At 51.0% G+C, this 12,296-nt stretch overlaps 1 protein-coding gene across 1 annotated transcript; it reads right to left on the bottom strand.

Annotated features, from left to right (window-relative positions):
* Positions 1-108: 108 nt before the first annotated feature.
* On the bottom strand, positions 109-2,254 carry CTHT_0001070 (uncharacterized protein; the record flags this gene model as incomplete). Its single annotated transcript, XM_006690597.1, has 6 exons — positions 109-329; positions 709-744; positions 1,021-1,025; positions 1,119-1,695; positions 1,758-2,008; positions 2,082-2,254. The coding sequence occupies 6 exons, from the start codon at positions 2,252-2,254 to the stop codon at positions 109-111; spliced, it is 1,263 nt and encodes a 420-aa protein (XP_006690660.1).
* Positions 2,255-12,296: the final 10,042 nt, after the last annotated feature.

Here is a 12,296-nt window from a genome sequence, read left to right on the forward strand (position 1 = left end):
GCAGGGCACCGCCTGGTGTTAATAATAACAAAGGTTAATGAAGGGTGAGGGCGTGGAGCGCACCAGAACCTAGCACCGGCCCAGCGATCCAGTCCGTTTATCCCGTCATCATGCTTGGTTTGGTGCTGCGGTGCTGTGTTCGATGTCCTGGCGCTGCTGCACTGCGACCTGCTGCGAGGTGTCGAAGCGACCCGACGTCGCCGCAGCAAAAGTCAGCAGCTTCGCTTCGCTACGTGCATAGGGATCATCCGTTTGGCCCGTCTCTCTGCAACAGGTGGTCTGTTCGGTCCGGTCTTCTTCCATCTTTCCATGCTGCTCTCTCGGCCCCTCTTGATGCATGCATCAGCAGCGTTCGATGTAACCTTGTTGTAACGTAAGATACCGTAACGGAGCTGTAATGGGTGGAGACTACGTCCGAAAAGCAGCGAAGTAACTCCCTCTCGGCTGCTTAGTAATGCTCGACTGAAGCCGGCTCCCCCCTCTTTGCAACAAAAGTACTAACCAAGGTCCCTGAGACCAATACCTTCACCGTGTGGTCTCTGACCATTGACCCACTGCGTTCCCGCTTGGGCCAGCGGCGAACCCTCCGCGCGGGCTTTCTGCCAAGCTCTTCCCCAGCGCAATGTACCTCAGATAACCTATGCCCGCCGCCGTGGGCACGACCCAGTACCTTAGATTAGGTAGAACTTGGTCGACAACTATACTTACTCAACTGAAGCTTGTGTCCCGTCATCTTCAAGTCGACTGCCAGCGTATCCGTTTAGTCTAGTCCGTCTTCTGTACCGAGTCGCCGCCCATAGTCCCACCACTAACGCCGTCCTCCAGAGGTGAACGGGAAGCACAATCACTTCCCCCATCCCAAGTATCTTATTTAGCTAACAGTGTGTGACGGGTTGCTACGCTGGTTGCAGCTTTCACCCGTCTGTTATGCCCACACCTTCAATAATTGACAATCTCTCTGCGGTAGGTGTCAATGAGTTGTCTGAACTTAGACCGGAGAGTACGACATGAACTACATACCTTTGCTTGTTGGTTATGAACGTTTTGAGCAATGTTCTCGGCGACATAATTGCGACGCTCGTTGAGCTGCGATAAGTCACCAAGGCTGGTTAACTCACAAGTGATAGTTAACGTGTGAAAGTGAGTCGTCATGACTCCAGGGGCCTGAAAAGTCCTGGGGGGACTCGTCTGTCAGCTCGTGGTCAGTGACAGTAACGGTGGTGGCCGGGAAATGAGCATTGTGCTGAGTTAAAGCAACATCCTGAGCATAACCAAGTTCCTGGATGGATGTGGCGTTCTGACCCAGGTCGTCCTGCATGACGGCAGTGCCTTCAGCGGATGTAGCATTCTGCTCTTCAGTAATAGAAGGGCCATCAGAGCCGGACAATAGATGGTAAGGAGTCCAGCTCGCATTCGCGAAAGGAGGAAGGAACTTAGACGCCTGGGGGATCTGACGAGTGATCTCGCTAATAGGAGAGAACGCAGCTTGCATGTTCTTCAGGTTGGACTTCAGGGAAGTGTTCTGGGAAGACTGAGCACGACGCGCACGACGACGAATCTCAGATGGCTTGCGAGGGGAATAGCGGTACTCAGGGTGGTTATCGAGCAGTTGTTGCTTGAGCTCCTCAGCCTTCTGGTGATAGAGAGCTCGAACCTCAGGTGATTCACCCTTCCACATGGCGCCAGTGATGACAGCTCCAAAATGTTAGCCAAATAATATACACATAAGGGCAGAAAACAACGAGATCAATGCTTACAGATTTCGTTGTTATGCAAGCCCGGGTGCTCCGCCTTGACTTGGTTGTGCTTGTCTCTACGATATAGAATATAGGCATTGGGCGGACGAGGGATCTTGGCTGGCACACGAGCATGCTTTTTCTTGGGGTCCCAGATGGGAATGCTGTTGATAACCAGGACGCTCGGAGCAAGAACCTTCTTCGGACCAAGAATCCAGACGCTTGCATTCTCAGCATCTTGGCAATACATGACCTCTTCGTTCAGATATTTGCTGATACAGGTCAGTTGACTATTGTAATACATGCCACAAATCCGGATGTAATTGCTGAAGAACTTGAACTTACCCCATTTCGCGGGCAAGCTCAATCTTAACGGGCCAGGACATGTTACTGAATGTTTCCTCGCTCATGATGACGACCTTCATCGGATTCCAGTGACCGAGCTGGATCGCAAAATGGTTCCAATACTTTTGACCGAGAACTTTGACCATAGCGGAATCCATCTTCTGAGTCGCCATTGTTGGTCGGTGAGAAGAAATTTAAGGTGGCATGCGAGAACTCGCCTGTCAAGAGCACGATGGCTCCCGTCGAAATTCCAGTTCCACGAAACTGGTTAGGGGTCCAGAGAGGAAGAAACGAGCTCCTGTAGTATTGTCGTCAATACCTCGTAGCAGCTGTATGGAAGTAAACAAGGGGGGATTTCGCGTTTGTAGAGGGATGAGTTGGTGTGGTTTCTTGTATGGGAAAAAAAATGAGAACGGGAGAATACGAATTCGCAGGGAAAGGTCTTGGGAGAAGTGACCTACTGTGCAAAGAGTGAAAGAAGGCGGGGTTGTGGGATATTCTCTTTATTCAAAGAATAGCCATAATTGACACACACTGCCTGGTTATTGAGGCTCTCAGGGAGGTTTGCAACAAGAGTTGGTTCACTCGAAGCCATTTTTGTTATGAAGCTATGGGCAATCAGCAGGAAAACATTGAGAACAACAACACTCTGAACATCTCAAACTATGCTTTCTGTGCGCAGCGAAATTTACTTTTCACATGTATCGATAAAGAAATATTATATTCCCAACTGCAGTGCAGTGAACGCAGCGACCTACATTGGAATGATTGCAGCCTACAGAGTGCAAGAGGAACAACGACGGTTGCTGAGAGCTTCAAAATCAAACCGACAAGCTCCCGGGTTTATTAACCGAGGTCCATCAAGTTCCCGGGCTCCATCCACTTGCAACTTCTGGTTTTATTCAACCACTCGGAGCGCTGCCATCGATCATTGATCAGCATGGAATCCACCCACTATTCATCATCATCAACGATTGCATGGGCTAGTCGGATTAGACCAGAGATTTGGTGTTGATATGGGGCCAGGCCTGATGGCACAGGCGGCGGTAGGCAGGAAAGTGGACTTTTTGTGGGAGGTCGTCCACTGGACCACCGTGTTGTGTGACCACACCTGCGACCAGCGTAAAGCGCCGGCCCACCTTGCAAGCACCACACCGTTTTCTCAACGATTGAACCCAAGAAACAGAATACAAACGAATGAGACAAACGAACGAACGAACGAACGGTGAGACTTCCGTTCGCTCTTATGCATCAAAACAAAAAGCCAGCAGTGCCTTCTGCTGCACCGCAAATCAACGGCCCACATGGCTGCACCGCGGAGTCCTGGCTCGCTGCCGCCCACTGATTGCTAAATAGCCAGGCTTCTGACAGGCCGCCTCCGCAATCATGACCCACAACCCTGTCGTCTGCGGGTGGAGCAAGGGACGGCACGAAGTTCATCTGAAGCCCTTGTCCATCTGCCGTTTGCCTGCCGGGAAACCCACGTTCGCCAGCAGGGGCTCAGCTCCAATCATGAAGGGTGTTGCTCACCGTTAGAGAGATAACTTACGATCTGTAAGCTGTAATTATGCCGACGTAAGATTCGCGCCTAAGACGTAACATACGCCTCTGCGTTGCAATGCTGTTTGACGGGGCGGGAGACTAGGACGTAGGAAAGTCTCCTACGGACGGGTCTCATGTTGATCATCGCCAACACCTCGAGACCACATTGCACCTCAAACCTCAGCATTGATTGTCCTTCATCACCTTCCCACCAGGAGAAAAAAAATTTCTAGTGCCTGCACACACAAAACTACCTAACAGTGACGAAAACAGCGATGCCCTGCTTACTGCGTGCCGCTATTCCAGCGCCAGTCTAGCGTCGCATTCTCGGCACCGCACCCTGGACAGGACCTCCCATTTTCTGGAGCCTGGGGCAGCAAGCAAGCCGGGTGACCGACAGGGGACCAGGGACAATTGGTGGTGAACCATCAACCTCTCACCACGCCCCTTTCACTCCGACAGAAAGAAAGCTCTTGCCTTTTGTTAGCGGCCAACAAGACGCTGCAACCGCCTGCAGCTAAATCCAGCATGCTGCACCCCTGCGCGACACCACAACACAGTGTCACATCGTGTCTAGGGTGAAAGAAACAACGAGGTTTATTGGAAGGAGAAATCCTTACATAAACACAACCTTGAAATGAGAGTATGCTAGCCGGGGGTTGATGCTGATATTCATGATACCAAAGTTCGGGCGGGCAGCCGAAAGAAACGTCACCTATGATTCGCTCCGTTGCCTCTCTCGCCTTCAACAGCAGGCCAGGCCAGGGTAAAGAGTACCTTGTTCGACCGGGGCCTATTGTCCAATCGGCGTGCTACTTGGCCCAAAATTGTTGAGGCTGACGTTCGAGTTCGGAGCTTTTGCAGAGGACTCCTGCGGAAAGGCTGACTTTCGCCAACCAAAGCTGGGAAAAATGGAGGGTTTCTGGGGACCACCACAGCCTTGTTTGACAGCGAGGCTAGAATACTTGATCGGATTGAACTTTGGGCTGTCTCCTCAGAGCCGAGCTGGCTACAACGATTCTTTCCCATGGACTGCTAGCAGCAAAGAGAGTCTGCAGCTCATCACGACCGTCACGGCCACACCACAGTCCGTCTTGGAAGCTGGGAGCTGGGCGCTCCGCAGTGAGCAGAAGGTCTGTGGCTGCTAGTGCGGTAAATGCCATGGCCGGGTCAGCGGCCAGAACGTGCGTGACTGACTCACGGAATCATGTCCTGTAGAGCAGAAGAGAGAAGGAGCAAGCGCCGCAGATTCCCGGACGGGATGCCCGCTGCTTCCCTCTGCTAAAGGCTATATATCATGGTAATAATGCATGCAATATGGGAAGAGGAAGACACTGCTTACTTACCTAGCTCAGTTGTCTTGCCGGACGAGGGTACTGTGTATACATACTTGGGTGCTCGGCTGTTACAGTTGATCAACGTAAGAAAAGTGCTTCAAGACGTCTCTACCACTCAAAGATGCCACGATAATGTTGTGATGGTCTGTCTGTATAGTACCAGCATGGCTCAGTGTGGACCTGATATTCACTCCGATGAACACATAAACTGTTGGGTCATCCACTCCTTGTGTACCGCGAACGCTATGGCCTGAGGTATCCCTGTCGAAGGCACATCGAAGGAAGAGAGGCTGGCCTCGGAGGAATGTGTAGGACGTCGTCGAGGCTGATTGGCTCGGGCAGCGTACCAAGCTAATGGGACAAATGTGGGGTTGAGGAGGGTTGCCCATAGTTCAGCACGGAGTGGTTGGCAGAATCTGTCTTGGTCGTGTGCCCCGCGGATTTCTCCGTCCGCATGCTCGCCAAGATGTTATCTTTTCAACACGTCGTCTGGCTATTTCGGCTGGCGTCGATTTGCTGCCTGTTGATTACTCCGTAGCGAGCTTTAGCCCAACTTCGACGGATATTCTCACAAGCGATGACAGGCGGCAGGATCAGACGCTGCCATCTCAGTCCCAAATGTCGAAGGGATGACAACCGTGGTTGCGTCTGTCTCTCCGCTTTGATCATTCTCGATGGCTTTGCAAGATAGCCAATCCGTCAATGAGTTTGCCAACCCGCTCGTGCATATCCTTCTCTTGACAGCCGCGACGTGCAGCGAGCTAGGTCGGTCGTGGGAAACACAAGATGCAGCCAAGATCAGCCCTCAGACAGTTGATGGTTTGAACGAGTATGGAGGGCTCTCTGCGGTTGGCGAGGGCGATATGCGGACAATGCCCCTCCATGAACGCCAGTTGGCTGATGAACAGCCATCAACGCCGTTCGGTGGATGTCTATCCGATTCGCCCCTGCCATCGGGAAGGCTGACGCTCCCGGGGCCGTCATGACCTTTAACAATGTTCTGGGGTGGGATTTTGTGTCCTCCAGCGTCCACCATCACGGGATGTGATCCAATCCTTCGCTACCATTCCCGAGATGGCTCCCCAAAGTCTCGAGGCAGTCTGGCTGTATGCATGAGCGGGGACAGAATGCGCCGCTGCACCCCATCACAGTTGCAAAGCCGCGGGGTCCTGCTGCTCAATGCAACACAAGTCTTGATCTCCGCTTCCATGGTGGAGCAGCACCTGGACATTACCCCTACGAGACTCTCAGACAGCAAAGGGACCTGAGCTGGCAGGCCGGTTTGCCAGAGATCCCAGACAATGTTCGGTAGTCTCTAGGTTGATCAGGTCCAGAGTATCTTCTGGGCTGTCAGGATAGACTAGACCGAAAGCCTACACATGTGTCAGCCCTCTGCATCTCATAGCGGGACTCAGCCATTGTGAAACGGATCTTTTCAAGCTCACCCTCCAACAACAACGCGGGGTGATGTCTTGGCACGCCTGCGAATGCTTGCGTTGTACTCCCGGCATTGGCAGCTGTGTGAACGACGAGATGGTTACCGTTACCGGGTTGAATTCATGCGCAGCATCGTACGGGAGGATCGCGGCGAATCATGGATAGGGATCAAGTACTGTCCAGCCGTCATGGGACTGGAGACTCAATCCCTCCATTTCCATGCTCATCCCCATCCACAACAATTTCTCCTCGCCGTTCCTTTGTGGCCTGCCATTTTGTGGAGAGAGCCAAGGCCCCTGGCCCCTGCCTTGAGTCCTGACATCTTGGTGGATCCCAACGTCTGTGCTCGGGTGCCTGGCAGCTTCCTTCGCAAGAATTACACTCTTTTAGGTAGTCAAAAATTGCTTGCCGCAACTTTAATTTTGCCTCGTGAGTCTCACTTGGGGATTGCCGATTCTTTGCTAGGTATCTACAGTTTATTCTTGGTTTCTTCACCGGCTGCCGGATCTGAGTAGCAACACCGACACGCCACCGTAGTATCACAACACATCCCCATCGCATCTCGGACTCTTCCCGCTCCCGGACCCCACTTGCCGTGTGCTGCCCCTCCGATCTCCAGAATGGCGGCCCATTTTCAAGTCCCATCCAGCCCGGATCCCCGGCGAGGTTGCAGTTGCAGAGACCCTGGCCGCTGCGTAAGATGGCAAGATGGCAATCGTCAACCTCCCTCCACAACTCATGGATCCAAGCCGATCCCGTCCTAGCCTCGCATCTTCCCTTCCCTGCCTCGTCTGTCCGTCCGTAAGCCATCTGCTCGTCATCGCATGCAGACTCATTGCCCATATGCAGAAAGAGCTCTTCTCACTTCCAGGGGATGGTACCCGGTTGGCCTGAATTCAGGTGCAACAAACCTCAGATCCGTTTTTAAGCTCAGCATTTCGCATCCTGTTGTGATTTCCCTCCCATGACGGCTAGCGTAAAGGAGGGTTTGATCGATCGCGAATCCGCATCGGACTTGCTCCATAAAATTGCAGGTCACTTCTTCTTGGCACATCGCCGAATTTGACGAGGTGATGCGACACCGACCTGCGCAACGTGGTGATAGTGCTTGCATAGTAAACATCAGGCTCGGCCTCTGACCCCGCAAGTCCCTCACTAGCCGCCGTGATGCTTTGCTAACTGCACGTTCAAGTATCTAATACGCCGTCAGGTGTGGAGAGAGAACACACAAAGTTAGAGGTCAAGCCCACTGTCACTCCAGTCGATCATGCAAGGCCTCGGCAGTTGAAGCTCGAGCCAACAGTGCCCGGTCCTTCTCCTTCCTCTCACAGACGACGCCACTTCCTGAGCCTCAGGAAGAAGGTCGTCTCCCAGTTTCAACACAAAACCTCACAGGTTGCTCACGATGTGCTGATGAGAAGGGACTTTAACCTCTTTTCTGCAGTCCCTGAGAATACTTTGCTGCCAGCTGACCGAGGATGACCCCAGAAGTTGCATTGTCCTGCAGCTATCCTGCATCTTCTGCCCCTCTTTTGCCCTTCCGTGACCTCATCCGGCCCGCGACCAGGAACCGGGGTATTGGGTTGGGCCGAGCCATAATGTGGTCCTCGTCGGCCCGGGTCAGGAGACGATTGTCATGAGCCCCTCCTCTCTCTTTCGGACTTAGACTCGAAGAGTAGTTCGTTTGAGCCTTTTTGCTTCCGCAACTTTAACACAGCTGAGAGATCAGAACTCCTACGTCTTCCCGATAAATCAGCTGATTTTAGGGCCAGCTTTAATGTCGAGTCCGGACTTCATGTGGCCGTTCGGTTCCCGACAATGCCCTCCTGCCGGCTACCGAAAACCAGCTCATCATATGCAGGACTCACCATTTTTGGACAGTCTACCTGCAACTTCCCGTATTCTCCGTAGCTGGCAGCATCAAGGGACGCCAAGTTTTTCTTTTGACTCGCCTTTGTTTGGCGATATAGCTCAATTTGTTCCATGCCGCGAAGGCAATTGCTCTGTTGTCCTCGTCCTGGACGTTTCATGGAAAGGAAAGGAACTACCAGCCACAGGACAACAGAAAACACCAGTCTAAGTGATCAGACACTATTCCAAAGGCCTGCTTCTTATAATTGCAATAGAGGCACTTTGGGAAGGAAGTGAAACAAACCTCCGTGGAGCTGTGACTTGCCGAGCTTCTGCTCTCAACTGTGATGTCAGTTGAGTACGATCACTTAGTGAGATCCGAAAAAAACGACATCCAGACGTTGGTTCGAACATATGGACAAGAGCGTACGGGAAGCATGGCAGCAGTGTAGTATCATCCATAAGAACACTGCATAGCCTATTGCCCCACGAAACCATGCTTTCAGGGAATCTTACAGACTGTTGAGGATATCGGCAGAGAGTCAGGGTATTCCTTAAGACTAGATAGCTGTCAGGTACAACCGCACCGCCAGCAACGGGCGCTCAATTTTATGCTCCTCCATGGAGCGAGATAGGCACATTTGAGCAGCTTCGTGGAAAGATGAGTAGAACAAGTACTAGTAAAGACTAGAGTCCGTGAGTATGTGCCGCTGCTGGTCCAAATAGAAGAACAAGGGCACATCATCAGTTTTAGGGCAGACTTATGGCGTACTAGGTGTTCAGAAAGCATTGGTGCTCTCCTAATCCTCACAACTTCCTTGTCATCTCATCCCTTAACTCCAGATTATCCCAGAACGCCTCGGGCAGCAACCTTTCCAACCTAGCCTTAATCTGTACTACCAAAGTCCACGAATGCCACCGATGCCGCTGCGTATGCCCGCCCATGCGCCAATACCTCTCTATCCTCCTATGCTGTTTCCGCAGCATACTCTCTTCACTCTCTACATCAACACCCCAGGCATCATCCAGCCTGCTGTTGATCTCCTTCAGCCCTAAACACCCTTCTCCTGCTTGTGTGCTCCTGGGTTATAGTTCCTAACGCCTGTAATCTCAGCCGCCGTCTCCAGGGTTTTCTGATCAGCGAAGCCAGTGCACCACACAACCGCATCGGCGGTCTCAACGCTGTCATCTGACATCTGTAAACTGGTCTTGGTATAAGCCACGGGTTCAACCCCCGCTCTAACTCTAACCTCCCGCTTCACAATACGCTCCGTCCCGCTAATATCAACATAATGACATCCCGCTCGTTCGAGTAAATGATGTACCAGATAGGCATCAGGGAGTTTGCCGTGGACCGGGAACTTAGAGTCGTTTCACGCCTTGCAGCAATCCGATTTCTGGGGATGGCAAAGAAGAGAGAAGGTTTTTTTCGAGGGCAGAGTCCACTCAGCAGGGAAGGTCATGAAGATGTGGCCGGCTGTAACTGGTGGGAGGAGCGGTGGGTTATGTGGAAAGGGGGGATGAGACATGTTGGGGAGCGGAGGATGTCGAAGGCTGTGTTGGCTGAGCCGATAATTAAGGCGGACTGGGAGAGGACTAGTTAAAGAGCCAAAGGGAACAGCATTGGATGTGAACAAAAAAGAGAAGAAAACAAAAAAGGATACTAAAGAATAAAGGAGGAAGGTGGGTACGAAGGGGAAGAAGAAGAGGAAAACAGACAGATAGAAAAAGAGAGAGACGGAATGTCTTCAAGTAGTGCTCGATTTGGTCGGCTAGTTCGTCTTTTGTGAGGGTGTTTGAGGTTATCAGATCAAGTTTTAGAACCCAGGTAGTAGTGGATCAAGAGCTACCGGTTCTAGGTTGATTTATTCAGGGATCAGAAGAGAATTGGAAGGGACTTATGCAAATAAGGCACATCATAAAAACTCCGTGGGCACATGGAACTTCAATACATCATATCTCAACCGCCAGTTATCCCCGGGATTTTGCATTCCTCTCGGCAATAACGCTCCCTACCGTGAGGGCTTCGAGGCGGGCGTCGAGGCGGACGGCCCTGGTCAATACCAAAGACTCACAGTTATGCAATGTTTTTCCACTAGCTGTGGTTGTTTAGTCAGTAACTTGCGTGTTTCCGTCTCTGATGACGAACACATTCGTTTCGCTTCTCTCTAGCTCATTTAGGCCTCTTTCAAAGCTTCGCAGTAGGGTTTCATCATCTGGATGGTGAGTGAGGTTCTCGATCCAAGTACTGAACACACAAATTTTTCAAGATATTGATCCGTTGTTCTGCTCAATTGGCAGGAGTAGCATTCTTCCCCAGGCAAGAGGCTGCTTGGGGGGGGGGGGGAGAGAAGTTGTTGCAAACTTGTGGCTAAAGTCGAGGAAGAACTAACCACTCGTATGTCAGTGCGGTCACCTTGATGCCGCTGGCCTCTGGGTACCTACAAACAGCTCTCTGACAGTCACTAAGCTTGGTTCACCCGAGAAGTCAAGCTCCCCTTCAATTCATCTCAACTTCGTAGTATGCAGCAACACTGCTGAGATGGTCCTCGGCCCCATATATGTGGGTCAAGGCGAAGATATCTTTACAGTAAGCTTGGGAGGAGAAGGAGCAGTATATAAGAGCCTTGATTTTGTCGGGGCTGCTCACGCCGTTCCCACTTGAGGATGCAGCATTGCCGAGAGCTGAGCTGAACGTTTGCAGAACGACCACGGCGACCTTCTGGAGTTCATAACTGTCATTTTCTGTTCTTAGAGCCGTTTGGTCCACAGTTCTTACGAAGATAGAGGGAAGGGGGGTTCTGTGCGGCCGTGGCGCAGAGGTCAGCGGTTGGGGGACTATCTGGGGCAAGATCAGGGATGGCCATCGTACCAGGGAGATTTTTTCAAGACGAATCGACCACATGTTGGTGTGCAAGGAACTGTTGAAAAAGATAGGTAAGAGTTTCCGGAGAATTTATGAAGAGAAAACGCGACCTTGAGCTCACATATGAGCAGATTTATACATCAAGACCTTGAGCAGAGCACACTCTTGACCTAGTGAAGTGTTACACACCATCAACGTCATTTTTCCATAGTACTTTGAAGCTAATACATCGCGAGAAGATACCTCACGTGTCTTAAGAGCTCCGTAGAGCAATATCTTGGGCCTGTTGAAGCCATCGCCAATCACTTGTGTCATCACAGCTGCGGCTAAACATCCTTGTCGAGACTATACATGGCATTATGCAGCGCTATTGTTCTTAGTAAGCTTTGCGCTGATATAGGGATCAGCATGGTCACTAGCAACAAAGCATATAGCTTATGGGCAGCAGCTTCATGAAGAATGATTGTGCGAACACGTAGTAGAGGACAATGGGTGGAGAAAGATGAAATGGGAATAGAAGGAAGAAGGGAAGAAAAGCAGAAAAGTGGAAAAGGAGAATCAAGGAACAAAAGAGAGGAGACAACCGAAGACAGAGAGAAGGACACAAAGGTCCAAGAAGAAAAACGAAGAGTGAAGTGACAAGATGAGAAAATATAAACAGGATAAAATAAGTTTAATGAAAACAAATGTGGCTAACGCCTTATACATGTCATCCACCTCTCAGAAGTTTTATATTGGCGTATTCATATTTCTGGGAACCAGGTTCGTTGTATAGAGGCAAAACATGGCTGTGGTAATGTATTATGGTAAAGTTGCTGTGTTAAGTCGCTGTGTTGTTGTCCTTGAACATCACCCAAGTTTGCTCACGACAAGTAGGCTTGAAGAACATCAATTTCGCGCTAATATCACATAAAATCTCAATCGACGGCTCTATCTCTCCAAATAACCGCCTGCTGCCCCATGATTCTGCTAGAAGTGGCCGTAACTCTCACCCTCTCCTCTGATCATCTGCAAACATTCTCCCTCATGCTACGCTGCGTCTTCTCCACACAAGCTGTCAAGTTAGCTATCGCCCGAACACTTTGACAGCGTGCCCACCAAAGAGTTCTTTAGAAAGATTGACTCTGGGTGTACAAATCTGGCATCTTGTTCGGGAGCTGAATTATGATGAGCTTTGTCCGA

Source organism: Thermochaetoides thermophila (genome assembly GCF_000221225.1).
Source record: "Thermochaetoides thermophila DSM 1495 unplaced genomic scaffold scf7180000011806, whole genome shotgun sequence".
In the NCBI taxonomy this organism is placed as follows: Eukaryota; Fungi; Ascomycota; class Sordariomycetes; order Sordariales; family Chaetomiaceae; genus Thermochaetoides; species Thermochaetoides thermophila.